The sequence below is a fragment of the Malurus melanocephalus genome, unplaced genomic scaffold, assembly GCF_030028575.1.
Source record: "Malurus melanocephalus ecotype Western Australia unplaced genomic scaffold, MMel_1.1 scaffold_727, whole genome shotgun sequence".
Classification (NCBI taxonomy): Eukaryota; Metazoa; Chordata; class Aves; order Passeriformes; family Maluridae; genus Malurus; species Malurus melanocephalus.
The window spans coordinates 83,928-110,627 of record NW_026623959.1 but is presented as its reverse complement, the minus strand read 5'-3'; the positions used below and the strand labels follow the sequence as shown (position 1 = coordinate 110,627).

The 26,700-nt window shown below is 45.4% G+C and overlaps 1 protein-coding gene across 3 annotated transcripts; it reads left to right on the top strand.

The window, feature by feature from the left end:
- Positions 1 to 678: 678 nt before the first annotated feature.
- Positions 679 to 26,212, top strand: LRIG2 (leucine rich repeats and immunoglobulin like domains 2). Of its 3 annotated transcripts, XR_008966515.1 has the most exons (22): positions 679 to 860; positions 2,352 to 2,423; positions 2,902 to 2,976; positions 3,433 to 3,567; positions 4,087 to 4,230; positions 4,360 to 4,503; positions 5,274 to 5,417; positions 5,651 to 5,794; positions 8,392 to 8,472; positions 9,288 to 9,359; positions 9,499 to 9,567; positions 10,959 to 11,122; positions 12,364 to 12,684; positions 13,727 to 14,008; positions 15,245 to 15,694; positions 16,170 to 16,319; positions 17,194 to 17,475; positions 18,357 to 18,971; positions 21,650 to 21,907; positions 23,733 to 23,925; positions 24,538 to 24,955; positions 25,237 to 26,212. XR_008966515.1 is itself a non-coding variant. In XM_057384653.1 (18 exons), the coding sequence occupies exons 3-18, from the start codon at positions 2,906 to 2,908 to the stop codon at positions 18,581 to 18,583; spliced, it is 2,880 nt and encodes a 959-aa protein (XP_057240636.1). In that variant the 5' UTR covers positions 679 to 860; positions 2,352 to 2,423; positions 2,902 to 2,905; the 3' UTR covers positions 18,584 to 20,451. The 3 variants fall into 3 exon arrangements, 1 of the variants encoding a protein (XP_057240636.1); XR_008966514.1 differs by lacking the exons at positions 21,650 to 21,907; positions 23,733 to 23,925; positions 24,538 to 24,955; positions 25,237 to 26,212 and adding an exon at positions 20,485 to 21,621; XM_057384653.1 differs by lacking the exons at positions 21,650 to 21,907; positions 23,733 to 23,925; positions 24,538 to 24,955; positions 25,237 to 26,212 and having other exon boundaries at positions 18,357 to 20,451.
- Positions 26,213 to 26,700: the final 488 nt, after the last annotated feature.

Genomic DNA, 26,700 nt, shown 5'->3' with positions numbered 1-26,700 from the left:
CCGGGGCCTCTGTTCCCATTGCCGGGCACCACAGACCAGAGCCAGCTCCATCCTCTGACTTCTCCCGGAGATACCGGCACCCATTGACAGAACGGACGTTGCTAACGCATGAAGCGAAGGTCCCAATAACCCCCACCTTCACCCTCTGTAAGCTAAGGTTGTCATCGGGGCCAGGTGGAGCTTGTGCTCACCCCATCCTCTCCCGGCCCCGCCGCTCGCCCTTTCGAACTGCAGTTGTGGGCGGGGCAGGGCTGCTGGTGGCCCCGCCCACTGTTGGTTCCGCCCCTCGCCGCCCGCCAGCCGAGGGGCGATCGGGGTGGGGCGGGGCTGCGGCGACTCCGCCCCCTCGCTCGCGGTGACCCCGCCCCTTTCCCCGCCCCCGAGAGGGCTCCGCCTTGCGGGTGCGGTCGGTGCTGGGCGGGGCTTGAGGTGGCCTCGCGTTCTCCTGGCCCCGCCCCCCGCTGGCTGCAAGGCCGACTGACCGCCGCGAATCGGGCGTGGCCCGCGATGGCTCCTCCCCCTTGGCCCCGCCCCCACGTCCATTGGCGTGGCCCCGCCCCTCGCCGCCTGCGCGCTGCGGTGGCTCCGGGCGGGGCGGCGCGGCCGGGCCTGGCCGGGCCGGGCCGGGGGATGCGGGGAGCGGGGCCGGCCGCGCGGGCCGGCCGCTGGGCGCTGCCCCGGGTACTGCCGCTGGCGTTGCTGCTAGCGGCGGCAACGCTGTGTGCTCGGCCAGGCGCCGCCGAGCCCTGCGCCGCGCCCTGCTCGTGCCGCCGCGGCCTGCTGGACTGCAGCCGGCAGCGCCTGCCCAGCGGGCCGGGCCCACGGAGGATCCCGCCGCTGCCCGCCGGCACCACGGGGCTGTGAGTGAGCGCGGCGGGGTTGCGGGGCCGAACGGGCGGCGGGCTGTGCGGACGTCTCGGCCTGGCGCGGACGAGGGTGCGGGATCGGGCCCGGCGGCGGGGGCGGTGCGAGGCCCGGGCTGAACGGGCCGGCGGGGCTGGGGCTCGGTGTCCTTATGCCTCTAACAGCCTGACAGGAGAGTGCAGYCAGGTGGGGGTCGGGCTCTGCTCCCAGATAACAAACGACAAAAGGACGAGAGGACATAATGGTAAATTGCGCCAGGGGAGATTCAGGTTAGACATCTAATTTCTTCACAGAAAGGATGATTAGACATTGGACGGGACTGCCCAGGGAGGTGGTGGAGTCCCAGTCCCAGGAGGTGTTCAAGAAACTGGACGTGGCACTCAGTGCCATGGTCTGATTGACAAGTCATTGTTTGGTCATCGGTTGGACTCAATTATCTCGGAGGTCTTTTCCACTCTRATTGATTTGGTCCGCGGGACATTGCACGGAGCCTCGAGCGCTGCGGGCAGAGCAGCCCCGGCAGTGGCGTTTGGCTCGTTCAGGTGCAGCGGCCGGGSCGAAGCGGCTGCAGCGGCACCACGGAGAGAAAGAGGGTTTGGCCCTGCCGGCTCCGTGTGCCGGGGTCCCAGGCGCAGTTTCACATTTGTCTTGCCCTACTTTGTGATGGCAACAAGTGAGAGAAAACACGGGCAGGTTGCGGTTAATAAGTCACTTACTAATGCCATTCAATCCAGGACTTAACGTTATTTGAAGTCGGGCTTTAGAACATGGTCCTKTAGGATTGTGCTTCGAAGTGTTCCTTCAAGCACCAACCTCAGCTGTATTGTGGTACTTCCTGTTGCTTCTGGTTTCCTCAGCATCCCACTGCTGCCGTGCAACTCAGTGACACTCTCCTTTTCCCTCAGTTAAATCACTGTGGACTCCCCGTGACATTTGCTGTCATTGTTTATCCATAAAAACCTCACAAAGCAATTGAAAGCCGGAGACCCTTAGTCTCTGCTCCCAAGTGTTTAATAAGACAATGTGCTAAATAGTGTTCRCACAGGTCTCTGACACAGCTCCAGCTATTCCCTTGGATCTTGTCACTGTTCAGAGAGAGCAGAGATCAGAGCTGCCCCTTGGGGCAGCATTTTTGTAAGAAATTGCTCTCATGTCTCTGCAAAGTTTTTTCATCTTGTAAAGGACAAGTGTTGTTTATAAAGCTCTGGGTTAAAGGAAAAATTTTCTGGCTAAGTACAATCTTCCTTTCAAGAAGCTTTAACAAAAAGCTTTTTGGTTCAAACAGAAATAGAACTATGTAGGTTTTTATTGTGAGTGGCCACTGCCACTAGAGCAAGCTCTTTTCTGTAGTGAAGGAGCAATTGTGTAACATACATAAATACAGTTTTAAAGTTCAGATTGTATAAAGCATACTTGGTTTAAGCTTGTTGGTTTTGTTTTTTTTTTATTATTCCAGGAGCTAAACAACTTTTTTCTCTGTTATCTAGAGATTTAAGTCATAATCATTTGTTATCATCTAACTGGAGCATTGGTTTGTCTGTCCATACTCTGCAAGAAGTGTAAGTTGTTCATGCGGATAAAGTCAAAAGATATTCTACCTAATTCTAATTAGAATGTTTCATTGCATGTCAAGATAGTTGGTCTGACTTGCAGAAATATTCTGTGCAAGTTAATTAAAAATAGATGTTGACAGCAGATTTTATATATAAAACTGTTGCGTTGTGAGCAGTAATCTTTTTCATGAAAGATCAAATGACGGATATTTTTAAAGAGAAATAAGATGTGTTTGTTTTGGCTATAGCTGATTTTATTGAAAGAGAAGTAACAGTATCCATGAAAATGACAGAAGCACATTTCACTGTTTATATTGTTCAAAGTATTAGTATTTAAGTTCTTGGGAAATCTGTTATGTCTGCTACTAAGTGTTATTAATACAGTAAAATTGTTAAATGCATTAATATCRATTATTTCTACTGTGTATAGAAGGGGTTTTCTTCTCTTTGAAGTGTCAGTAATTTTCTTTCCCCTCTATTTAAGGAAAATGAATTACAATGAGCTAAGTGAAATTCCGTATTTTGGAGAAACAACTTCCAATATAACCCTTCTCTCATTGTAAGTAATACAATCTGCCTTTTTCTTGTTTAACAAATGGGAGAGCTGTGAGATCCAATTGTAAGAAAACATCTCTTTTCTTGAAATACTGCTCATGTAAAGTGCATCAGGGAATATGTAAGCACTCTTCAAAGAAATACAGATCAGTTATACAATCAAATCACCCTAACTTACTAATAAAATGCACRGAGGTTGCTTTGAAGGGGAGGGATTCAGTCTGGAAAAGACACTTCCAACRAAAATCCACTCAGTTGTAGGCCTCAGAATTTCAATCTATTCATATGTCAAAGTGCCAAATAGCTCTTGGATTTGCACTATTGCTTTAGGAGTTAGCACTTTTGAAAGTGTGTTGTGTATGTCCTATTCAGGAGGCTCACTGATACTGTTGCTGTTTCAGCTGTGCAACTGGAAGGATGACATGTTTTGATTATCATGTTTATTGCTGATCTTTTTCAGGGTGCACAATACCATTCCAGAAATAAATGCTGAGCAACTCCAGGTCTACCTTTCATTGGAAAATCTAGATCTTAGTTCTAATCTTATCTCAGAAATTAAAGCCTCTTCTTTTCCACGAATGCAACTGAAGTACCTGTAAGTATGAGTGGGCTACTGGTCTGGCATTCCTGGCTCTATAATGATAATGTTGGAGACCTCATCTGCTCTTAAGTTAGTGTCTTAAAGTTGGCGTCCTTACACAGCTTTGAACTGGTAGCAGTGCATAATGGAGCTACAGATGTCCTTGAAATAAAATACTTTTCAATCTGTATTGTATTTTCCCAAATAACATAGAAAATAACAACTGCTGTTGTCAAAGTGCAGGTGCATAAGCCATCAGTGATGGGATAATTTCTGCCCCGTTTGAGTAGATCACTCTGGACATTGTGTTAGCCATATCTTAAGTGAAACATGGGCGTGCAGTAAAAATCAGCTCCTCACACTGATTCCTTAGGGAAAAAGGATTTCACTTGGTATCCCAGAATTCACGTTTCTCATGTGACTATGCAAGGACCTTGGGTTCTGTTAGTCAGTGGTTCCTCTGAGCTGCTTGTGCTATTGTGTTCATCGAATGCTCTATGTTCTGAATGGCCTCTTTCTCTCTTCCTTCCTTAGGAATCTGAGTAACAACAGAATAACTACTCTGGAAGCAGGTTGCCTTGATAATTTATCTAGCTCACTAATGGTGATAAAACTGAACAGAAATAGGATTAGTGTGATTCCACCAAAGATCTTCAGATTGCCTCATGTGCAGTTTCTGTAAGTAACAGTCTTGAAAATGTCAAAACATCATTTACAGCTGAGCTGTTAATCTCACAAGTTCTTGACTTTCACACAGTGGTGCTTGTTGCAAGGTGTCTTAATATTTGAATGTTATCTTTATAAAAGGGAATTGAAAAGGAACCGGATTAAAATAGTGGAAAGTCTTACATTCCAAGGACTGGAATCCTTAAAATCCTTGAAAATGCAGCGCAATGGGATTAGCAGACTAATGGATGGAGCATTCTTTGGCCTGGGTAATATAGAGGAATTGTGAGTATGCCTAGTTGTGGAATTTGTTTAGCAAAAAGAAAATGGCTCTGGAGGGTTGTGTCCTGTATGGCTTCCCTTACATCGAGTCTATGCTTAGATTTTTGTGAAACCATGGGAAAAGAGTATTTTCCTACTATTTTTATGTCATGTCTGGTTACTTCAAAAGTTGAAAGATACAATTCCCCATTCCTGGAAGTGTTCAAGGCCGGGTTCAATGAGGCTTAGAGCAACCTGGTCTAGTGAAAGGTGTCCCTACCCATGGCAGGGAGTTGGATAATCTTTGAGGTCCATTTCCACACAGACCAGTCTTGGCATTCCATTATATTGGTCCTTTTTTTCCCAGCTTCTTCCCACTTAGTGATCAAGAATGTTTGCCTCTGCAGTCATTTTTTGCTAGTTTTCGTTTGCAGTCCCCATAACATGGGATTGTTCTTTCCTTTGTGACTTTGACAGAATGAGCACAAGTAGGTTATGCAGTGTTAGCAAAGTACTTAATTTTAAAAAAGTTATTTTTGAGACTAGAGATTATAGTTTTGTTTCTGCCAGTGGATCTGTGCAGCTGGTGCTGTGTTACCCAGTTCTTCATATACTTTAATTCACTATTTTATTTCAGTGGGATTGAAAGAATCACGATTTTGTATGATTTGTATGTATTGCCTAAGGCTTAAAGTTAGTAAATCGTTTTGAGATCCATGGGGTGAAATTTTGTATTTACGAAGATGTTTCATTGATTATCTATTTGACAAATGTCTTTGCTTCTAATTCATTAGAGAACTGGAACATAATAACTTAACAGAAGTTAACAAGGGCTGGTTGTATGGGCTGCGGACATTGCAACAACTCTATGTTAGCCAGAATTCCATCACCAGGATCAGTCCAGATGCATGGGAATTCTGCCAAAGCCTTGCTGAGCTGTAAGTCCTGGGCTGCTATTCAYTGGGGATTTTTGAAATATTGCAATTATAGATTGGCAAGAATTAAGTGCCAAAGGAAGTACTCCATTTCCTTACTAGGCCCATGGTAATGCTGTATTTTACTTGTAAGTATTCTGTTAGAGAAATTAAAACACAATAGTTAATCAAGTCAGATAGTATCTTAATAATTTATCGCCCTACTTGCCTTTAAAGTGTGTGTTGAATATTTCCAGAGACTTGTCGTACAATCAGCTCACTCGCCTCAAGGAATCTGCCTTTGTGGGACTTGGCTTACTGGAGAAACTAAACCTGGGTGACAATCGTATCAGTCACATTGCCGATGGTGTCTTTAGAAGTCTGACAAATCTTCAAACCTTGTAAGTACGGAAAACTGCAAATGGAAAATTCAGTTTAAGTGGAGCTTTTGGAAGTAGAGACAATGGATATTGCACTGTGGAAGCCTGGAGATCATTGTTRATGCTGTCCTGCGTGCAGGTGTAGTAGGTCTTATAACCTTTTGGCTTGCCAAGGCAGCAGAATTCCAGCCCAGCTAAAACAAACCAACCACTGAATTTTAGAGGCAGTAAGAAACAGTGACTTGCTGACCTTGAGTGCTCAGATGTGTGTCCTGCTGGTTGTGAGAGGTGTGGATAGCTTGTGTAAATGCCCAGTGGGGAGCAAATAGCCTGGAGCTCTTTATTCCAGAGGGTTTCCTTAGGTTTGTAACCTCAGAAACCAAGTGCTGAACCCTTTGGTGTTGCAGAAAGTGTGGTTTAGCCCGCCCTGCTCATGTGCTGACCTCACAAACATAACAGGAGGTGTAGAGTTGCTTCTTGCTGTTGAAGGCACAGCTTTGCACTTGCCAGGACCTTTCGTTGCAGCTGTTGAATATTTCTGAGAAGACCCAGTCCCGTCCTAAGTAGATTTGAACAGGTGTAATTATCCTAAGCAACGGTACTTGAGAAAGGAGTGAAAGTTTAAAACCCCTCTGTCACTTCATTAAATAAATGCTTAAATAAACAAACTCACCAGAGAGATTTATGTAAGCAGTCATATTCTGTTAACCCTAATGCAGCCTTTTAATGAAATAATTAAACCTAATTTCTTAGATGTAGAGTAGCATGAAAAAGAACAAGAGCAGATTAATTAATAGATTTTTTTGGCCTCTCAGGGGCATCTACAGCTGAGGGCCTGGCCCTTTGCTTTGGGGCTGGAATGTGCAGGATGGAGGGCAGTGGTGATTAACAGGGCTCTGGACATTAGTGCCCAGCCAGGCGTGAGGAACCAACTCCTCACTCACACAATGGCAGGCTTTTCTTTTGGGCTGCTGACTCGTTTTGCTGAGTGGTCTGAGTAGTGGAGTGTAAAAATACTTCAAAAAACAAGAGATGCTGTGTGGTTCTGAGATTAGTTCCATTGTTGGTTGTGTGGTGGTTGTTCAGTGCTATGGCTGGTGCAAATATTTCTGTATGTTCAGTCCCTGCCACTCTGCAATGTAGAAGAATAAATTATAAACTATACATTAGCTGCAAATTAAGATTACAGATGTATCTGAGAATAAGCACTGAAGTTCTGAAGCTTTGCATATTACTACGTTATTCACTTCATAATATTGTGAGCAGTTTGGCATTTATATTCTCCAGCACTCACGGTCTAACATCTGGAAGCAGACTTTGAGATAATTATAGAAATGTGTTTTAAATCACAAGAATTAGCAACTTGGAAATAAATTTGGCATACTATTCTTCTTCTTCTAGTCATTATTAGCTCAGCTCAATGTTGGGTACCTTAGCTTGAATAATTTTCAAAGAGGAAATGATTTAATTTGAGCAAGTTTCAAGGCCATATTTGTTCAGACCTTGCGATGCATGGAGTAGAAAATTCTTTTCTTTTTATCCTGAACTTGCAAGTGCATAAATGTAAATTGTGGAAATGACTGTTGTGTGTGGCTTTAACAAGACTTCTGTATATCAAAGTAAGAAAAATAAGAAAATAGTGTGCTACCACTGATGGTATCCTGGAGGTTGATCCCAGTCTCTTCCACCRTGGTGTTCTACGCAGTTTACAATCTCGCATAAGTGAAAATACGTACTTAATTTTTCCCCTATTAACACAGGAAAAGAGGTGTTTATATGAGTGATATGTACAGTTAGTTGCCTGTATATGCAGCTAGTTTTTTGTCAGTTGGCTCATTTGGAAGCTTCATCTAGCTATTGCATAGAATATCTAGCAAAACACAGTGCAAACTGTTCTTTGTTACTGTGATTTTCTTTAAACAYGCTCCTGTCTGTGCGCGGTGGTATCAAAACAAATGCTCTTGGCTCAGTCTGTGCCATTCAGGCTGAAAATACAAGTGAATTTCATCTTCTCTCTAAAAAGCATTTAACTCTCTCCAGACCATATTGCTTTATTGTTTTTGCTGTTTAGATGTCTCTTCTCCATGAGGGGCTGAAGTGCTGTGCTGAGGTCAATCAGAAATCCCATTAGCTGATAACAAGATTTGTGAGCAGAATATCAACTTCATTTTGAAAATCCACCACCTTGGCAGGCCTGCACTGTAACCTGTGCATAATCCCTTAATATGCTAATGCTGGTATAAGCCTGTTACTCGTGAAGATTGATGCTGTTTGTGTATTGGTTACATGAACCAACTTGATTCTAGAGACTCTCCCAGCTGCTGGCAAATAGTCCATCACATGACAAATGCTGGTTAGACCGGGACTTTCCTTAAATGCCACATCAAGAAGTTGTTCTGCAGAATTTGTTTGTGGTTCTGGTTGCAGCACTGATYGTGAACAGTTTTCCCTTTTTTACCTCTGAAGTGAAATATTCATCTCCTGACAAGCTTTATTTTGTAGAAGATTTGAGACCTTCCAGGTGGGCCCCATACCTGGCTTGTCTTCCCCAGCTCACCACTAGCCCTGGTCATGATGATGTTCTGAGGATTCTTTCTAAGAAGTGTCTTCTCCTGCAGGGACTTGCGGAACAATGAGATCTCCTGGGCCATAGAAGATGCAAATGAAGCTTTTGTGGGACTCGGCAGGCTGGATAAACTGTATGTATTACAAACTAGGGGAATGACAGCACTCCCAGGCATGCACAGGCGGAGAGTGCAAAAGATGAAGTAAATCAATGACATGAGGCAGAAAGCCTTTCTCACAGTGTTTCCACTTGCGTGCCACAACCTCTTGATATAGGCCTGGGTTTTCCTTGTTCAGGAGTGTTGGATCCATGTAACACTGGATTCCTGTACAKCACCAATTTGATGAGATCAAGCATAATGCATTTGACTGCACTTATTGAATACCTCACTCCCTCTGTGTGATGTTTATCGCTTTTTGTGCTTCTTTAGTTTTGGTAAAAATTACTGCTTGTCAAAAAAACAGCCCAAAGTATTTCTGGGCAAATGTGAAACACTATTGCATTAACAAACTTTTCAGTACTTAGACTGTGAACTTTTCATCCAGTGCCACGTGCTTTGTAGGAAGTTCCATCCTGTGTAGCCAGAGATGTTGCTTATAACAAATAGCCTGGTGTCAGGATGCAGTCCAGGAATTTGCRTGGTGGTAGCAGGTTGGTATTAGGAAGTTATCGCTTCACTTGCAAGTTCTGCATATTGCTGTTTCATCCTCCTGACTTAAATTATCTTCTGACACATGTCTAGCCCAAATCTCTTAAGCTGAAAATAGGAAAAAAACCCCTGTTCTTGGGAAAATTAGTTGGGCCTTTAGGCTAAAAAAATATACTTAATTCTTTATCTCAGCTGGAATTAGAAAAAAAATGTAGTTAAGCATCACACAGAACTTCTTTTGTGTCTTGTTTGTGAACTCATATCGACATTCAGACTGGTTTCTTGGCCTTTGTTTTCAGGATCTTGCAAGGAAACCAAATCAAGTCAATTACCAAAAAAGCATTCTCTGGTCTTGAAGGACTTGAATATCTGTAAGTACTCTAATTTGTAGAATTTCTAATTATTTGTCAACTTCAGTGTTGTGTTCTCTGTCGGATTTTCAAGAATTTGACTGAAGGCATTGTATGAAATCACACTGACTCATTACTGTGCTCCTTGCTTAACTTACAGAGATTTAAGCAACAATGCAGTAATGTCCATACAAGAAAATGCCTTTGCCCAGGCTGAGCTGAAGGAGCTGTAAGTACATGACATTATTTAGAGATTCTTTACAAGCCCTACCTTGGAAAAAATTCTTTAGCCATTGTAGGGTTGGCCGAAATTGTCTGAGGAGTATCTTCCCTCATCATGAAATGTTTGCAACAACACTGGTAAATTATCAACTCAAAGTGTGTCACAGTATATTTAACCTTAGATTTAAGGTTTGATAAAATCATCACCTGCATTTCCTTAGTTGCAATTAGTAGGAGTTAATTTTTTCCTGCGATTCCATTTGGTTTTTTCATATCCTGTGGTTTTGCAGCAAGCTCAGCACTGCATGTAGGCAGTGAACTAAAGAAATAATTTATCAGGAATCTCAGGGGGATTAGCAAATTCTGAGTTTTTTCTTCCTATTTTGAGGGCTGGCGAAAGGGTTTAAAATTCACAGCGAGACAATATTTTTCATGTGCTCAATAGATGTTTAAGCTGATAGAGACTCTTGTGGTCCTCAGACATCTGAAGTATTGTAATGTGAATGTTGTAACGAGGAATACCAAGACTAATCCTACTGTAATGTAGTCCTTTCTGTGAGATAAAGTCTCTGACTGCTGTGTGATCTGGTCTAAAATGGTTACTCCATTAGTTAACCATGGCCAGGTGGATTTAGTCTGCCAGTGTAAGGAGACAATTTCATGTGTTCAAGACTTTTGTTGCCATCTCTGATGTATTTTAAAAGTGAGGAATCACTGATATGTAAAGGCAAAGAGCAGGATGGAATCCTGGCTTGTTAGGTGCCTCTCTCCCCATTACTGGCTTCAGCTTAGGGCAGATCACTTCTTGTTAAATGCTGGACTGTCTTAAGTCACTCATTCATACACAGTATTTAGGAAACTTTGAAAGCAGGTGGTAGGAAAGAAGAGATCCATCATTGTTTCCTGTTGGCATTTTTTCTGTGAAGCGGAGAACGTGAGCTACAGTTGATACCTGTATGAAACAAATCACTTTTGGCCTATTTATTAGCTGGCATTAAAATGCAAATTGAGGCTTCTGCTAGTTTCATAATGGCAACTGTGTTTACCTTGAAACATGACACTGTTCTGCAGTGTTATATTCATTTTAATTACTTTAAAGAGGGATGAGATAATTGTAAAGATAGGCTTCGTGTTTTTGGGATTTTTTTTTAAGAAGTTGAAACTCCAAGGTTATATTCTCCAGCATTGAAATGAAATGTAAGGTTTTAATGCTGACGTAGAGGGACTGATTGTAGCATAAATAGCTAAGATTCTATAATAATACCCATGCATTTAAAATAATACTGTAAATCTGATGTTTCTGTATGTATATGCTTTAAGTTGTTTTGCTGTGTGAAATCGCATGTAAGCATGTGAAACAAACTTCACTCACCCTTTTGTTTTCCCCTGTTTCTGCAGAGTGTTGAACACGAGCAGTTTGCTCTGTGATTGCCAGTTGAAGTGGCTGCCCCAGTGGCTCAGTGAGAGCCATTTGCTGCAGGCTGTAAATGTCAGCTGTGCTCACCCTGAGTGGCTGGCAGGACAAAGCCTTCTCAGTGTGGACCCTGATGACTTTGTCTGTGGTTTGTATTTTAAGTGACTTTCGATATGAAAATGCAGTAACGCAAATCAAGCTGTAGTGCTGGGGAGGTACTTGGTCCTGGCCATACTGCCCACCTGTGTGGGTCCATGTACATCCCTGAGAGCTGTGAGTTTGGGGTTTAATTCTGCTTCTCTTCACTCTGTTTTGTGATGTTTAACAGTGAAGTTAACTCGAGGGAGTAGTGCTGAGACCACATTGTTTTTTATTTAGCTCTCTGTTCAAAATGGGTTCAATTGCTTCAATTCTCCCTGCTTATGACTACCTTTAGCTTTCTAAGGTCTGTTTGACACTTTCTCCCTGGTTCTTGTCCATACCAGCAGAATATCATAGAGTCATAAAATGATTTGTATTGGAAGGGACCTTAAAGATGACCCAGTTCCACCCTCCGCCATAGACAGGGACACTTTCCATGAGACCAGGTTGCTCCAAGCCCTGTCCATCTTGCCCTTGAGCACYTCCAGGGATGGTGTAGCCACAGCTTCTCTGGGCAAAAATTCGAGTAGTTCAAGCTCTGGCACATTTTCTGGTTCTCCATATGTATGATGTTTATGGTGGTTTGAGACTCTACCCAGAGTCTGGGCAGAGTGGGTGAAGTCTGTGGTGGGCCTGGAATTGTTCCCTTTTTCTGGTGAGCAATCTCRTAACAGTTATTTGTGTATGTGCAATTCCTTCATTGTTTTGGTGGCAAAGGCTGCAGCAGTAATCATGTAGGTGTAAGCACCTGCTTTTCCATCCAGTACCACCACGGTGGTGTCTGACAGAGCTCTTTGTGTGTCTTTGCTGAAATAATGGATATGGAAGTCACTCTGATCAAGTGGGTTGAGATAGTGAGCTGCCAGCTTGTTATGCTTTGTACTTGTAGAACTTAAGGGCTCTTCAGGATATTTAAACTATTTGAAAGTAAGTCTCAGTCGTTCATAAAATGGCCTAACTCTTCAGCTGAGCAGGGCTTTTGAGTGTGATCTAAATACAGCAAGTTTCGGACAGCTGGAACAGAGGCACGGCTGCTCAGCACCACACTTCCACACTGGTTTCAATGCTGATTCTTCTGCCTTCTTCACAGCTTGGTTTCCAGCTCAAAAGAGCTGAATTTGTGCACCTCAAGCATGACATCTGTTCCCAAAGTTTTGGTTTTGGTTACATTGTCTTTTGAGTGAGTTTCCTTGCAATATTAATTCAAGTTAAGAGGAAAGTAGCTAATCTTGGTGCTTTGCTTTTCAGATMATTTCCCCAAACCGCAGATCAGAGTCCACCCAGAGACCACAGTGGCCCTGCGAGGCTCGAATGTGACCCTGATGTGCATTGCTGTGAGCAGCAGTGATTCACCCATGGCCACGGCCTGGCGCAAAGACAGCGAGGTTCTCTATGATGCAGAGGTTGAGAATTTTGCCAGGTACCAGCAGCAAAGTGGGGAGGTGCTGGAATATACCACTGTACTACACCTCTTCAATGTGAATTTCACTGATGAGGGGAAATACCAGTGCATTGTCACCAATCACTTCGGCTCCAATTATTCCAGCAAAGCCAAGCTGACTGTCAATGGTAAGTGATAATGGTAAAAAAGAACACCTTGAACCTAAAACTTCATTTAATTAGGTACAAGTTTATTTCGTACTAAAGCTGACCCAAAATACTCTTCCAAATCTCACTGGGATTTAGATGTATCACACATTTTTAAAAAAGCTGGAAAGAAGTAGTTTGATTTTTTTTATGGATGAAAAGTCTCTGTTCACTTTTTGAAAGTGGCAAGTATCTCCTGTGCTTTATTAGAACATAGTTAGTTGTTCATCTAGTTAATTGGTACTGGAATTCTTTAAACTAAAAGCTCCCTCTACTGTCTCCTCAGAACTCAGCACCTTTCCCACGTTTGTAAAAGCGGGGAAGACTCAACTGAAGATAACTGTTAAAAACTCTGAAAGGTCAAAAGCGTAGTCTTTTTACTTTTAGCTGTCATGATTCCATTTATTTTGAGGGAAGGGGAGGTAAAAAGATAGATCACTGACCCATTATCACAGTACCTCAGAGCAGAAGTGATGAAATGAAAACTTACCTTCCCTGTTAGCAGGGAAGAAAAATGTGGCAAAGACTTTTCCCTGGATTCTTACCATGAGAAATGTTCATCATGATAGATGAACTTAGTGGCTTTAAATGAAAAAAGAGTATGTTTGTATTGGAYATTAGGAAGAAATTCCGCCCTGTGACGGTGGGGAGACCCTGGCAGAGATTGCCCAGAGAAGCTCTGGCTGCCCCATCCCTGGAAGTGTTCAAGGCTGGGTTAGACAGGGCTTGGAGTCAACCTGGGACCGTGGAAGGTGTCCCTGCCACTGGGCATATATTACCTTTAGGGTCCTTTACAACGCAGAGCATTCCATGATTCTATGAACACTGTAGATACTGTATTTAAAATTTGGAAGAAAGGCTCTTAAAAATAACTACTGAAAAATTGTGCAGTTCTTCAGAAGTCTCTGTCCCTCTCTTTCACGGAGTGTTTCAGATGTGTTTTCAGATTTTCTCTCTGCTGTGGAGCTTTTGCTGCATTTTACGTGGTACTGTAAATGCTGAATCGATGTCCCCTTTGACCCAGAGCTCCCTTCTTTCCTGAAAACCCCCATGGATCTCACTATCCGCACCGGGGCAATGGCCCGGCTGGAGTGTGCTGCCGAGGGCCACCCCCCGCCACAGATCTCCTGGCAGAAGGATGGTGGCACAGACTTCCCTGCTGCAAGAGAGAGGAGGATGCATGTCATGCCTGAGGACGATGTGTTCTTCATTGCAAATGTGAAGATGGAAGACATGGGGATCTACAGCTGCATGGCCCAGAACATCGCAGGGGGACTCTCAGCAAATGCTACCCTCACTGTGCTGGGTAAGTGTGGCTGGCCTGTGCTGGCAGATGGATCCCTGCATCTCTGCAGTGGAAGTGTAGCTTAGCTGTAAGTAGCAAGTCGAAACCCTGGAGAATGAAGTTAAGATTAAAAGAGCAGCACTTGGTGTGATGTTTACACAGTGAAGCTTTAAAGCTRAGCTGCAGAGCTGCCCAGTGGAGTTGGAGTTAGTGTGCTCTTTGAAGCAAGCTGAGGGGCACATCAGTCTAGCTGTGTAGATTTGGCGGGTAATTTATGTTGCCCTAGAGCAAATTTTATCACAGGTAACAAACTTGCCACCAAGAAGACCAGTGGGATCTTGGGATGCATGAGGAAGAGCACTGCCAGCAGGTCAGAGAGGTGATCCTGCACATCTCCTCAGCCTTTGTGAGGCATATCTGGAGTACTGTTCTGGACTCCAGGACACAGAGCTCCTGGAGCAAGTCCAGCAGAGGCTATGGAGATGATGAAGGGACTCAAGCGTCACTCTTATTAGGAAATGGTGAATGGTTGGAGTTCAAAATCTTAGAGGCCTTTTCCAACCTAAATGATTCCCTGATTCTATGAAAGGCTGAGGAAACTGGGGCTATTCAACATCAAGGAAAGGAGCCTTCATCAATGCCTGTCCGTGTTTGCAGAGAAGGGTCAGAGGATGGACCTGGCTGTGCTTGATGGTGCTCGGCAATGATTAAGGGACAAGAGGCCATGGGCAAAAGCTGATGCATGGCAAGTCCTACAAGAATGTGAGGAAGAACTTTACTGTGCAGGAATAGGCTGCACAGAGAGGAAGGTGTGCCGTCTCCCTCACTGGAGATGTTCCAGAGTCCAGAATTGTCTGGATGCAATCCTGTGCCATGTGTTCTGGGATGACCGTGCTGGAGCAGGGAAGTGGGACCAGGTGACCCTCTGTGGTCCCTTCCAAGCATCCTGTGAACTATGCTGAGTAATAGTGGAAGGTGAGTTCCTTCCAGAGTGCAGCACTTTATGAAGATGCTGACTTTTAACATTTTGGCCAAATTTAGAATTGGACTGGCACAGGTTTCCTGGAGCTGCTGTGGTTGTCCCATCCCTGGAAGTGCTCAAGGCCAGGTTGGACAGAGCTTGGAGCAATCTGGTCTAGTGGAAGGTGTCCCTGTCTGTGGCAGGGTGTGGGACAGGATAATCTATCTTCCAACCCAAACTGTTATAGGATTCCATGATTCTTTGAAATTGTCTTACAGTTTCACTTTTTGTCCCAGAAACGCCTTCCTTCATGAGGCCCCTGGAGGACAGGACAGTGACTCGAGGTGAAACTGCTGTCCTGCAGTGCATAGCTGGTGGCAGTCCTGCCCCTCGCCTCAACTGGACCAAGGACGATGGTCCTTTGACAGTCACCGAGAGGCATTTCTTCGCTGCTGCAAATCAGCTCCTCATCATTGTGGATACAGGGTTGGAGGATGCTGGGAAGTACACGTGCATCATGTCCAACACTCTGGGGACTGAGCGTGGCCACATTTACCTAAATGTCCTGGCTTCCCCCAACTGTGATTCTTCCCAGAGTGGCATTGTGCATGAGGAGGATGGCTGGACAACCATAGGGATCGTGATTATTGTTGTCGTGTGTTGTGTGGTGGGAACGTCCTTGGTGTGGGTTATTGTCATTTATCACATGAGGAGGAAGAACGAAGACTACAGCATCACTAACACAGGTACTAAGTGTCAAATCAACACTCTCTGGTCCTGTTTTTAATCCAAAACACTTGAAATTTCTGGCTTCATTACAAATGGATAAGATTAAAGAACTGAAGATTTCCTTCCAAAATCCCTTCAGGGATTTACTCAAATTCTTCCATTTTAGAGGTTCTTTTAAACACCAGAGGTGTGCTAATTCTATTCTTTATACACTAGATTTGTCCCGCATTGAGTGAAAACAGTAAAGCTCAGAAATAAGTATTTGAAGAAACTTAGAAATATTTACAGGACCTGGAATAATAGGTGTAAGTTTTCCTTCTGGTCCTGTCAGCTTTGAACTGGCCATCTGGATTTATAATTACTGAGGTAGAAAAAGGATACCTGCATGTAAGTTGAAATTCTGGATGTTCTTGTTAGTGCGAGGATTAGTGCTAGCAATACCCTGAAATGTTCATACTGTTTAACGTTGCCCATGTTAATTCTGCCTTGCAGAGGAAATGAACCTACCTGCTGACATTCCCAGCTACCTGTCCTCCCAAGGAACACTGTCTGAGCCTCAGGAAGGCTACAGTAACTTGGAGGCAGGGAGCCATCAGCAGCTGATGCCTCCATCGGGCAGCTACCTGCACAAAGGCTCTGATGGTAAGCCAAACCCTAAGGTGTGTTACCAGGATGCCAATGCACAGTCTCATCCTCACAGCTTAAGTGTCAAGGTAGATCTTTATCCTGTTTCTTTTCTTCTGCATCTCAAGAGCCCAGGCAGAAGAGATAGAAATAGAATTTGCTTGGAAGATAAGTAGCTGTGCCTTCTATCTTTGGTGTAAAATTCATCCTCTGCCAGACATCTGCTTGGCTTACATTTGTAACTAAGAGATCTGCACTGTTTTCCTACCTKGTTTGGACACTTTGCTGGATGTTTGTGTCATTGAGCTTACAGAGATGCTTTTTTTTTTTCATCAAAATGCTGAGGACTCATTATGCATTGTATAGGCTGGCTTGAAATTGATCCTCAGTGTAAGTTTTTCACACCTGTCTACCATCCCTCCAGTCCTGTCCTACTGCACTAGAGACTGGATCAGGAAGGAGTTGAGAAGGAGCACATCTCAGTGACTAGTTTATCATCAGCTCGGAGGTGTGTGGGCATGCAGGGACAAGTCAGGTCCAAGATGGATGTGGGCAGGTATCCCGGTTTGATCCCAAGGCTGTTTCAGCCTGGTTCTCAAGCTGGCTGGACCTTCATGGAACTCCTTTGCCCCTGAAAGTAGGGGAACATGTCGATGGTTCCCCTGGTCAGCCTCCGAAGGGTGCTGCTTTGGAGAATTTGGGTGGGGGGAATCTGGGGCGTTACTCATGTGACCTTTCAAGCCGAGTACTCTGTTACCCCCTTAACTGTATAAAGGCCCTTCAGATTGTGCTGCTGTAATAATGCCCTGATCATATCAGGGCATAAAGCCTATGGAAACCTGGCATCCTCATCCTTTTTGAGAGTATGTTATTCTTCCACTGTGTTCATCAGGTGGTGCAGCGCCATTAGTGATCTGCTCAGATTGTTATGACAATGCCAACATCTACTCCCGGGCCCGACAGTACTGTCCCTATGCCTTCATCACTGAGGAGGATCCCCTGGATCAAACACTCCCAAGTCTCATGGTGCAGATGCCCAAGGAAACGTACACAGCATGCACTCAGAATGAAACCAGTGCTCTGGATAATCTTCTAGTAGACAGAGACATACCTGTCTTCCTTACCAACCATGACAAAAAAAGTGATAAGAAAATCTCCTCCCAGCAGATGAATGGTGAGTGTCCTCTTTCGTTTCTTTGTAGTCCCTGATAACTTCGGCTTTCATTTTGCTGCCCTTCACTATTGACACACAGCTAATCCTTCAGGTGCCCATCGTTTGTGGAGCAGCTGATGTTTATTTACTAGTTCTTCAAATGCCCTTGTTGCATCAGCAGACAACAGCTTGCATCCAGTACCAGAGATTGAAGAGGGTGATGTTAAAAAGATGGATTTTCTTAATTTGCAGGTTTAAGTTCGTGGAATATATTATTGCTTATGTTTCAAGGACATCTATTAAACAAAAGTTGAAGCTTCACATAGAAAATTCAAATAACCTTTCTGCTTGAGCTGGCCTGAAGTTCAAAGAATTCCCTAAATTGGTTGTTTTTCTGTTGACTTTCTTTCAGAACACCTTTTTAAAAATTCACATTGGAACTGTGTGTGTTTCTGGTTACTGGGAGAGATTGCTGGAACAGGAGGGCATCCAGTAAAATATACTCTCAAAACCAGAGAAAGTCAGCTCAGAACAATTGTTGCTGCTGAGTCACAGAACTCAAATCTGAGTGTGACTGATCTCTGCTCTCTGTGAGCAGTGACAGCACCCATGGGAACAACTGGAGTTGTATTGGGGCGGTTTGAGTTGGGTATCGGGAAAAGTTCTTTCTCCAGAGGATGGTCAGGCACTGAACAGACTCCCCGGGGAATGGTCCTGACCCCAAGCCTGCCAGAGCTCAAAGGATGTTTGGACAACACTCTCAGGCACAGGGTGGAATTTGTTGGGTTGTCTGTGCAGGGCCAGGAGTTGGACTCAGTGGTCCTTTAGGGCGCCTTCCAGCTCAGGATATTCCTTGATTCTATGAACTTGCTCCTGTTCATCTTCTAATTTTTCTCCCTCAGAGCCCTTCCAGGTTCCTCTGTGGGGAGGCAGCAAAGACTTGGCTTGCTCTCACCCCCAATTCCTGCGCCATCCATTGGCCCGTGAAGCCCCACAGCCACTCCAAAGCGATGRTATCGCCAGCAGTGACCGGGACCAGGCGTCACCCAGAGCCTGTCCCAGGCTTCAGGAGCAGAATTTTGATTATAACAGGACACAGAACATTCATGACCAGAGTGAAGCCACGTAAAACACTCACAAAGCCTTGAAAGCAAATCCAGATTGACTGACTGTGTTTACTACCTCAGGACTAACCCCACAGCCAAAGACACTCGCGTATGTGTCTGCAGTGTATGTGTCTGCAGTTACTAAACAGTCGGGCTCTCTTGGAGGAGGTGGCACATGCCCTTTTTTCTGCGATTTCTCCATGGGAAAATGGGAACATGCACCAGAGAACATGTGGATAATTAATGCCATCTACAAAAACAGCATTAAAACATGATTGTGTGATGCTGGAAGCAGCCTTTGTGGTGGTGCATGCTTTGGAAAGCTCCCAAGAGAATTTGCAGTTCAAGAACAGTGATTTGCCTTCTTTGAAGCAAACCATCAGGACCTCCTCATGGAATTCCCCAGGAACTGTAAGCATAAAACCCTTGGCCAGCTTTTCCTTCCTTGGACTGCTGGCAGGTGTCTGTTACCAGTCTAAGTTTGGGGCTTGTTTTCTCCTATGAATAATGGACTCTAGTTGTAAACAAATTTGCATTTATAAGTATTTTGTATACACTAAACATATGAATGTGTTGGCTGTAATGTAAATTATTTTTTATTATGCCAAAGTATGTATCATACTGTTACTCTTGACAGCTGCATATCAAGCCATATTGGGGGACTTGGGGGGACCAAAAGCTTATTTGTGAGGAAACAGAGCTGTCTTCATTCTGAAAAGGAGTGCATTTACTTGTGTGGTAGAACTGTGATATTGATGAATTTCATTGTTGCCTACAGCTATGCACCTGGCTGACCTGGCTGCAAGCTGATCCGTTTCATGATATTAGCAGAATTTCAAGGTTTATCTAAGCTTTTATCTTTTTAAAACAGCTTCATATTGTGTCTGTTGAGAGGATCTCCATATTTTTCCTAGCTGACAGTTCAGTGAATTTCTAAAAAGAATGTGATAATGAAAAGCATGAGGTAAATCAGGAGAGCACTTGATAAAGACTTAGTGAACTGTACTGTGGATTTTCTACTTCTGCATAGCCAAAGGCGTATGGAGTTTGAAACACTTGTCCTTTTCTGTTGTAAAATGTCAGGCTAAATTGTTGAACTAATGGTTCCCTAAATCTTGGTGTGGTCAAAATGTTTAAATATTTGACAGGTGAGAAATGATACAATGCAGGGAAACCCTCACTACTGAAAATCTTGCTGAGACTGAGGAAGCTCAGACTTGGTAGTTCCAGTGAGATGTGCCTGACAAGATGAGGAAGAACAATGACATTCATAAAGACTTCCTGAAAAGTTCTTTCTTTTGGGAAAATGCCCCTTTTTGTAGAAGGGGTTAAAAGACTCCTGGGTTTTCAGTGAGTATGTTGTGCTCTGTGTTCACACCTTTAGAATGAGGTGCTTCCTTCCTGGTCACTGCTGCCTGCTTTGGAGCTGTAGGATCTGCACCCAAGTAAAACCATCTGTGTGGTATTTTTATAAAGATATAAACCACTTTTTGGCCCAGCTCAGTGGAGGTATGTGAGAATTCCCATTGATCCATTCCTAGGCTGAAGGGTTTGTGACTCAAGTGTCAGGTGTAGTCGTGCAGAATRGCAACTGAATTTAGAGACTGGTGAAGTATTTGAGTAAATGAGTGAGGAAACACTGGGAATAATGATGTTCTTCCCACAGCTCTTTGGACATGAATAGTAGTCAGATCTGTTGCAAATGAGCAAATTGTTTCAAGGGCTCTTCCCATGCTCTCAAAGCCAGTGTGGCTGCTTTGCTAGCCAGCACTTGAGTGGGAAGAGGATCCAGTTGTCCTTGACCTTTGAGTAAAGCAGAGAGAAACACAGGTGTGTAAATTCTTGGATTCTGACAGGTGAAATGTTTTAATACAATTTTTTAAAAAACCCCTGAAGTTAATTTCTCTCTTTTTATTTCCTCCAGGCTTTTTCTTCCCAGTCAGCATTTAAGATACACTGCTTATTCTGAATCCAAAGTGATCCCTGCTGCAGGGACCCAACACTGTCAATTTAAATCCAGATGAGAAAGGTCATGTCATGAAACTACAGCAGCAGCAAAGCAGCAGCAAAGCCCTTTGGGCTGCTTTCTCAGCCAGTCACTCAGGCTACTGGGACACGGAGTTGCTGGCATGTATGATTCCCCGGAGCAGGAAAACAGCATCCCTGCTCCTGCTGCTTTGTCTCCCATCACCATTTGGCAAACAGTTGTTCTTTTTTCTTTCATTCCCTCTCTCTTCAGAGAAGCTGAGCTCAAACAGATCCATCACAGTGCAGCTGCAGGGGTCCAGACCCTGAAAGTATTTGGGGTTCAACTCCTTGGAGTAAGGGAATTTCCATTAGGTAGATGAGGCCTGCTTGGCCTGGACCAGGGCTTTAAAATCTCTGCTGTCTGCACTGGGACTGTGCTGGCAGTCAGAGACTGCAGCTAAAGCTGCTCTGATTTCTGTGAGAGAGCGGCCTATAAAAGCTGCCATCCTGAACTAAGACATTTACATCCTTCCATGAGCATTTAAAGTCCATAAGCTGGTTGTAAATAGCTGATGCTTGTAAGCAGGTGATACTTTGCTGCAGTGTGGAAAAAACTTGTTTGGTAGACCTGGAGAAAAAAATCACGTGCATCTTCTTTCCCCATTGCTCCAGGGGTGCAGAGGGGACAAAGTGGCTTTTCTTTTTTTCAGTAAAAAAAGGCAATTTCCTCAATCAATGCCAAAGCACTACCAGTACAGGAACTGAGGGTTCAGAAGGCAGCAAGAGCAAAGCTGCTTCTGTTCCCTCTTGCTATTTCCTAGTGTCTATTTATATTTTTTTCACATGAGAATGTATATTTTGTATAGCATATGTAATATGTTTGTCTATTGTAACATATGTCCAGTCAATAAAATGCTGTATACATTGAGCATTCAATGTAACTGTTCATTTGCAGATTGAATACTTATATTTTGTCCTATGATATTTAATTTGCATAGGAGGAAGAAATAGAGTTAACTTTGCCAACTGGACATGTTCCTGGGACTCTGAAGCTGGACAAAATGACCTCCAGAGGGTGTTTCCATCTCAACCATTCTCTGATTCTGTGACTCTCATTTCAGTTTTCCTGCAGGAAGCACCTGGACCCTTTTTGGAAGATGGTTGGGGTACTTCTTCCATGCTGCTGTTGACTCTGGACCAGAAGCCTTGTGTTCYCCACAGTTTTCTCCTGCTATTCCAGTGCTGCCCACCTGCACTTTGGATCCTCTGAAAAGGAGATTTGCTTTCCAACAACAAACTGCGCGAGTTGGTGGGGGTATCCCCCACATACTTACTGACTGTGGGACGTGCTGCCAGCTACATCCCTCCTGAAAACCATTGTGAGCTTTTTATTCCTTTGAATTGCTCCCTCTCTTTCTCTCGCTGCATTCTTCTGCTGGTTCATGTTCTGATAATTAATCACCTTTGTTCTCCTGCGCTCTGTCCTGTGTTCTTCACGCTTGCAGCTGTCCCTGGATCTCAGCACTGCGTAGCGTTTCCCCAGTTAACTGGAGCTCCTGCAGCTGCTTCATCCCCTACTCTTGCTGACAGAGATGTTTACCCCTAGGGAAAGGGCTCTCAAGAGCCTTGTGTGCCTTGCTCCCCTCACCTTAGACACCCTGACTTCCATGCTTATTCTGGGGAGGGGCTTTGTACAAGGGCATGTAGTGACAGGACAAGGGGGAAAGACCTTAAGCTGATGAGGGAAGGCTTAGGTTAGGTACTAGGAAGAAATTCTTCCCTGTAAGGGTGCTGAGGCCCTGGCACAGATTTTCCAGAGCAGCTGAGGCTGCCCCTTCCCTGGCAGTGTCCAAGGCCAGGTTGAATGGGGTTTAGAGCAACCTGGTCCACTGGAAGATGTCCTAGCCCATGGGTAGGGGGTTGAATGAGATGAGCTCTTCAGTCCCTTCCAACCTAAAACATTCCATGAATCTGTGATTTATCAGCTCACATTCCTGATTACTGGGGATTTCTCCAGCTTCTGCCTAGACAGTATCTGGTTGGGCAGGGGACAACAGTCATCTACCACCTTCGGAGGTTCCCCTCATRAACCATAGTGAAGTTCCCCTGAAGCTCAAGAATTCAGTGTCCACAGCATTCCCCAGATCCCAGCATTTTGTGTGCTCTTAAGTATTTTCCAACCACCTCAATTGCAGGAGAGTGGCCTCAATGATCCTAACCCACCCCACAAGCCTTGATTTATCCAGGGGTGTTGTGGAACTCCACCCCTGTGATCATTTCAACAAGATGCTCAGGAAAAACCAGCCTACTGCCTTCCCTGGCCAGTTCAGCTCTCCCTGGCACAGTGTCAAAGCCAGCAGCTATTGCAGATAAGATCATGAATAGTTAATGTTCTCAGTTACCCAAGCATATTTAAAAATTAACACAAGCTTAGTGCTGATGAGAGTTAAAAACTGGGTCATCAAAGACAGGAAAAAACAGAAAACAATTGCATTTACCCTCGGGCTTCACTAATGATTGAGGTTTTGTGGAGCATCCTAGTCCTGCCTCACTTTAATCCTTCAGTAATTTAGTACTGGATGCTTCATGAAAGCACCTTCCCTCCTGCCTGCCAGGTTCTCCCCTCCTTCCCTCCCACAGTTTGTGTCCCCTTTGGGTGAGTCTCCAGGCTCAGGAGTGATGGTTGGTGCTGTGAGCCCGAGCCTGGGCACCGTGGAGCGATGGAGTGCATGACCACGGTGTGGTGGGCAGGGGTGGGTGACACGGGGAGGTGAGCAGGGGCAGTGGGGCTGGATGCAGCCCCCTCTGGGAGCAGGCCTGTGTGTCCCTGGGATTCCTTCAGACTCCCATTTCGAAAAGTTACCCCTCATTTGTGAGTTCACAGCTTTACCTTCTGCCAAATTGAGTCCCAAGTTCCTCACGTCTGGGCTTAGTGCGGGAATAGCAAATAGCTGAGATGGAAGGAGAAGACAGTCCTTGGGTCCATGGCACCCCAGTGTTGGGGGCTTTGGATTCCAATCCCAAGGCAGCCATGGCTGTCACCTGCACTGGGAGCCCCCTGAAATCCAGGCTGCTGTTCCCATAGGAAGCAGGAAGATACATGGGATCCTTTTTCAGAATGAGCCCATGTATTCACATAGGAGGACAGGAGTATAGGGGAACAAATAAACTCCAAATCCTAATTCTATGGCTTTGGCCCTGAAGTGGTTTACTGGGAACACCAAGATGGAGATCATCACCCCAGAGAGCATCAGCTGCCTCCAGCCAGACATTGACAGCATAGGAGCACCGAGTCCCAGCAGCACGGAGTAGATGATGGCAGAGATCACACAGGGATGTCTGTTGTTGCAGGCAGTGATGGGCACGTGAATGTGACTGTTCACCTGGGCTTCCTCAGGTGAGAAAAGGAGTGGTTAGCTCCTGTTGTGCATTGGAGATGAGATTTCTGACACCCTTTAGGAGGGCAAGCTCATGCTCTCTWGGTTATGGACACTAGGGAGGAAGGGAAAAGCCCCCCAGAGACGTGGCACACACCAGGCCCTGGGCTCCCACCCAGTGCTTCTTCTTTCCATGTCTGACTTGGCTGGTTCTGGATCTGGTCCGAGCTGACCAGGATGAAAATGAGCTGAAGCAGAGCACAGCAGAGACAGGACAAGCTCAGAACATGTCCTTTAATCCAAGGGCCTTTTCCTGCTGTGCCCAGAGGCAGCCCTGGCTGGGGTTGCTGTTTGGAGAGCAATGGAGCGCTATTAAGGCCACTGTTTATCTCATTTTCTCCCAATGCATTGCCATCGATCTGCCTGATGAGGCACATGCACCGATTGAACCCCGTGCGGTTACTGACAGGGATGCAGCCGCACCGTTGCTCCTGCTCTGCCCCCTCCATCTCCTGGTGATGTTTCATGTCAGGATTTCTCTAACGTGAGGCAGAGCTGGTCTGAGGGAAGGGTTAAAGTTCTGCTTCTGGAGCCCTGAGCAGAGATCAGAGCTCTCATCTTTCTTATTTCAGGGCTCTGGATTCCAGCTCATCGCTTGTGGATTGGGGCTCTCATTCCAGCACRTCTGTCTTGCCAAAGGCAGGCCTTCTCTGAACAAGATCCTCCTGCGCGTAACTTGCGTGTAACACAGGATAACCGCTCTGCTCATCACTTGGAAGGTTTAATAGGTCTTCTGAAGGCTTACCAATGTAATTCAGCCCAGCAGCTGGAAACATCTCTGCTGTCCTTGCACAGATTTATCACTGACACCATTTGCCTGACACTGGATATTGCAGGAACATTTATTGAGCAGAGGGCTGTGATTTGTGACTTGCCAGAGGGGATTTTGGGATGCAGAAATAAATGTGTCCTGCTCCATTAATAGCTAACAGGCTGCTGAGAGGACCCTGGCAGCATGCGCGTGGCTTGGGAAAGATCTGGCTGAACTGGGTGAGGAGATGTTCTATACCGCAGGACCGATCCCGTCCCGAAAAAATTTAATTAAAATAAATGCCCAGGAAAAGGCCAACCTTTTGTGCTGTTGCTTCTTGTGCCTCATTCCTGCTAATTAAGCAGTGTGTCAGTGCAAGTGACCTACAGCCGATACAGCACCCAATTTGCATTTAAATTAAAACCCATATTTTTAAAATAAAGGTTTCATTAAGTCCTGTTTGTTTGTCTGTCCACACATACATATTATCAAACCCTTTTTTTTTTTTTTTTTTTCACAGCAACTCGAGGAGCCTGGATAGCACAGAAGGTGTCCTCTCTCCCTTGGATGCTCCAACATGGCCTGATCCAGAGAAGAAGTTTTGGCTGAGCCTCTGCTTGCTGAGCTCTGGTATCCCTGTCCAGGCTGTTCAACCTCAGGACAGTGCTTCTGACAACGAGGGGCTCTCGGTGTCCTTCCAAGTGGGATGTCACTCTTGCATCTGGTGTTTCTCCTGCCTGTGTTGGCACTACYCACAGCTGCAGAGCTCTGCGGTTCCTTGGCAGTGCTGGGCTGGGGCTCTGCCAGTGACTTTCTGGAGAGGTTTTCCCTCTGCTGCTTTCCAAGGCAGCACCCACCAGGCCAGTCGGGCTGCCCAAAGCTACTGCAATATTTGTGAGCAGGTTGCATAATGGSTGTCATGACCCTGCAGTGACTTATGCTAAACCAAGTGCCTGGAGGAAGCAGGGGCTTCCAGCCTGGAAAAGATGATTGTCAGGCTCTGCTGGGCCCTGGCTCAAGAGGGGACAGCTATGCCTGCTGTGGGCTCATGGTACTAGGTCGTGCCCTGATGGATGTGCAAGGTTACTTGTGTAACTCGTACTTGTGACCCTGGTGTACACTGCCCCTCCCCTGGGCTCTGTGGCTTTGGAGCTGGCAAGCTGCTGAGCTGGCTGAGGTGACTCCAGGGTCCTCTCATCCTCCCTGTGTCTACATCCCAAAGCTGAGATTCCATGGTAGCCAGGCTGCCCCATGGGCACTGGTACCTGGCTCCCTGCTGCAGTCCTGCCCTCGCTTTCAGCCTCTGCTCAGGCCTGACAGTTCTGTATTTCTTGCTCTTGGTTAGGGAACATGAGGTTTTTGACAGCTGCCTTTGCCATTATTCTTCCCTTAATGCTGTTGTTGTTTTGCGTTACTGTCAAATCGCATCTTAATAAAGTCCTTCCCCTACTKTCAGCAGCAGATGAGGCACACAAGGGATTGAGTAATCTCCTGGCTGTCTCTGGTGAAATTGCCTTTTATGATTGATAAGGCAGTGCTGCCTTTGGAGAGCGCAACTCCGCTGTGAGCTGGAGCAGGAGCCAGGGAATAACAGTCGGCCCTGCCGGTGCCAGCGGGTGCTCCCAGGGAGGTCAACCTGCCCCTGGCCTGAGTAGGTGGGAAAAAGAGCCAAGCAATGCTGCAGCAAGGTGGGCCTGAGGCTGGGAAGCCCCTTGTGGGCACCTCTCCTGGTGGAGAAGCCTGCTGCAGGAAAGGGGCTGATCTTGCTTGGAGCATCTCAGCTTTCCTCCTGTGCCTCGCAAGGGAGCAGGTCATCCACCTCCCCACTTTGTGTTTGTCCCCATTGCAGGTGGGGAGTGTGGCACCTGCAGGCATGTGTCCACCTTGGCTCAAAGACAAACCCTGYGAGGATGGGACAGTGGGCAGAGAAAATGTGCCATCCTGGCTGATTTGGTCTGCGTGCTGCTGTGGACACAGAGAGGGG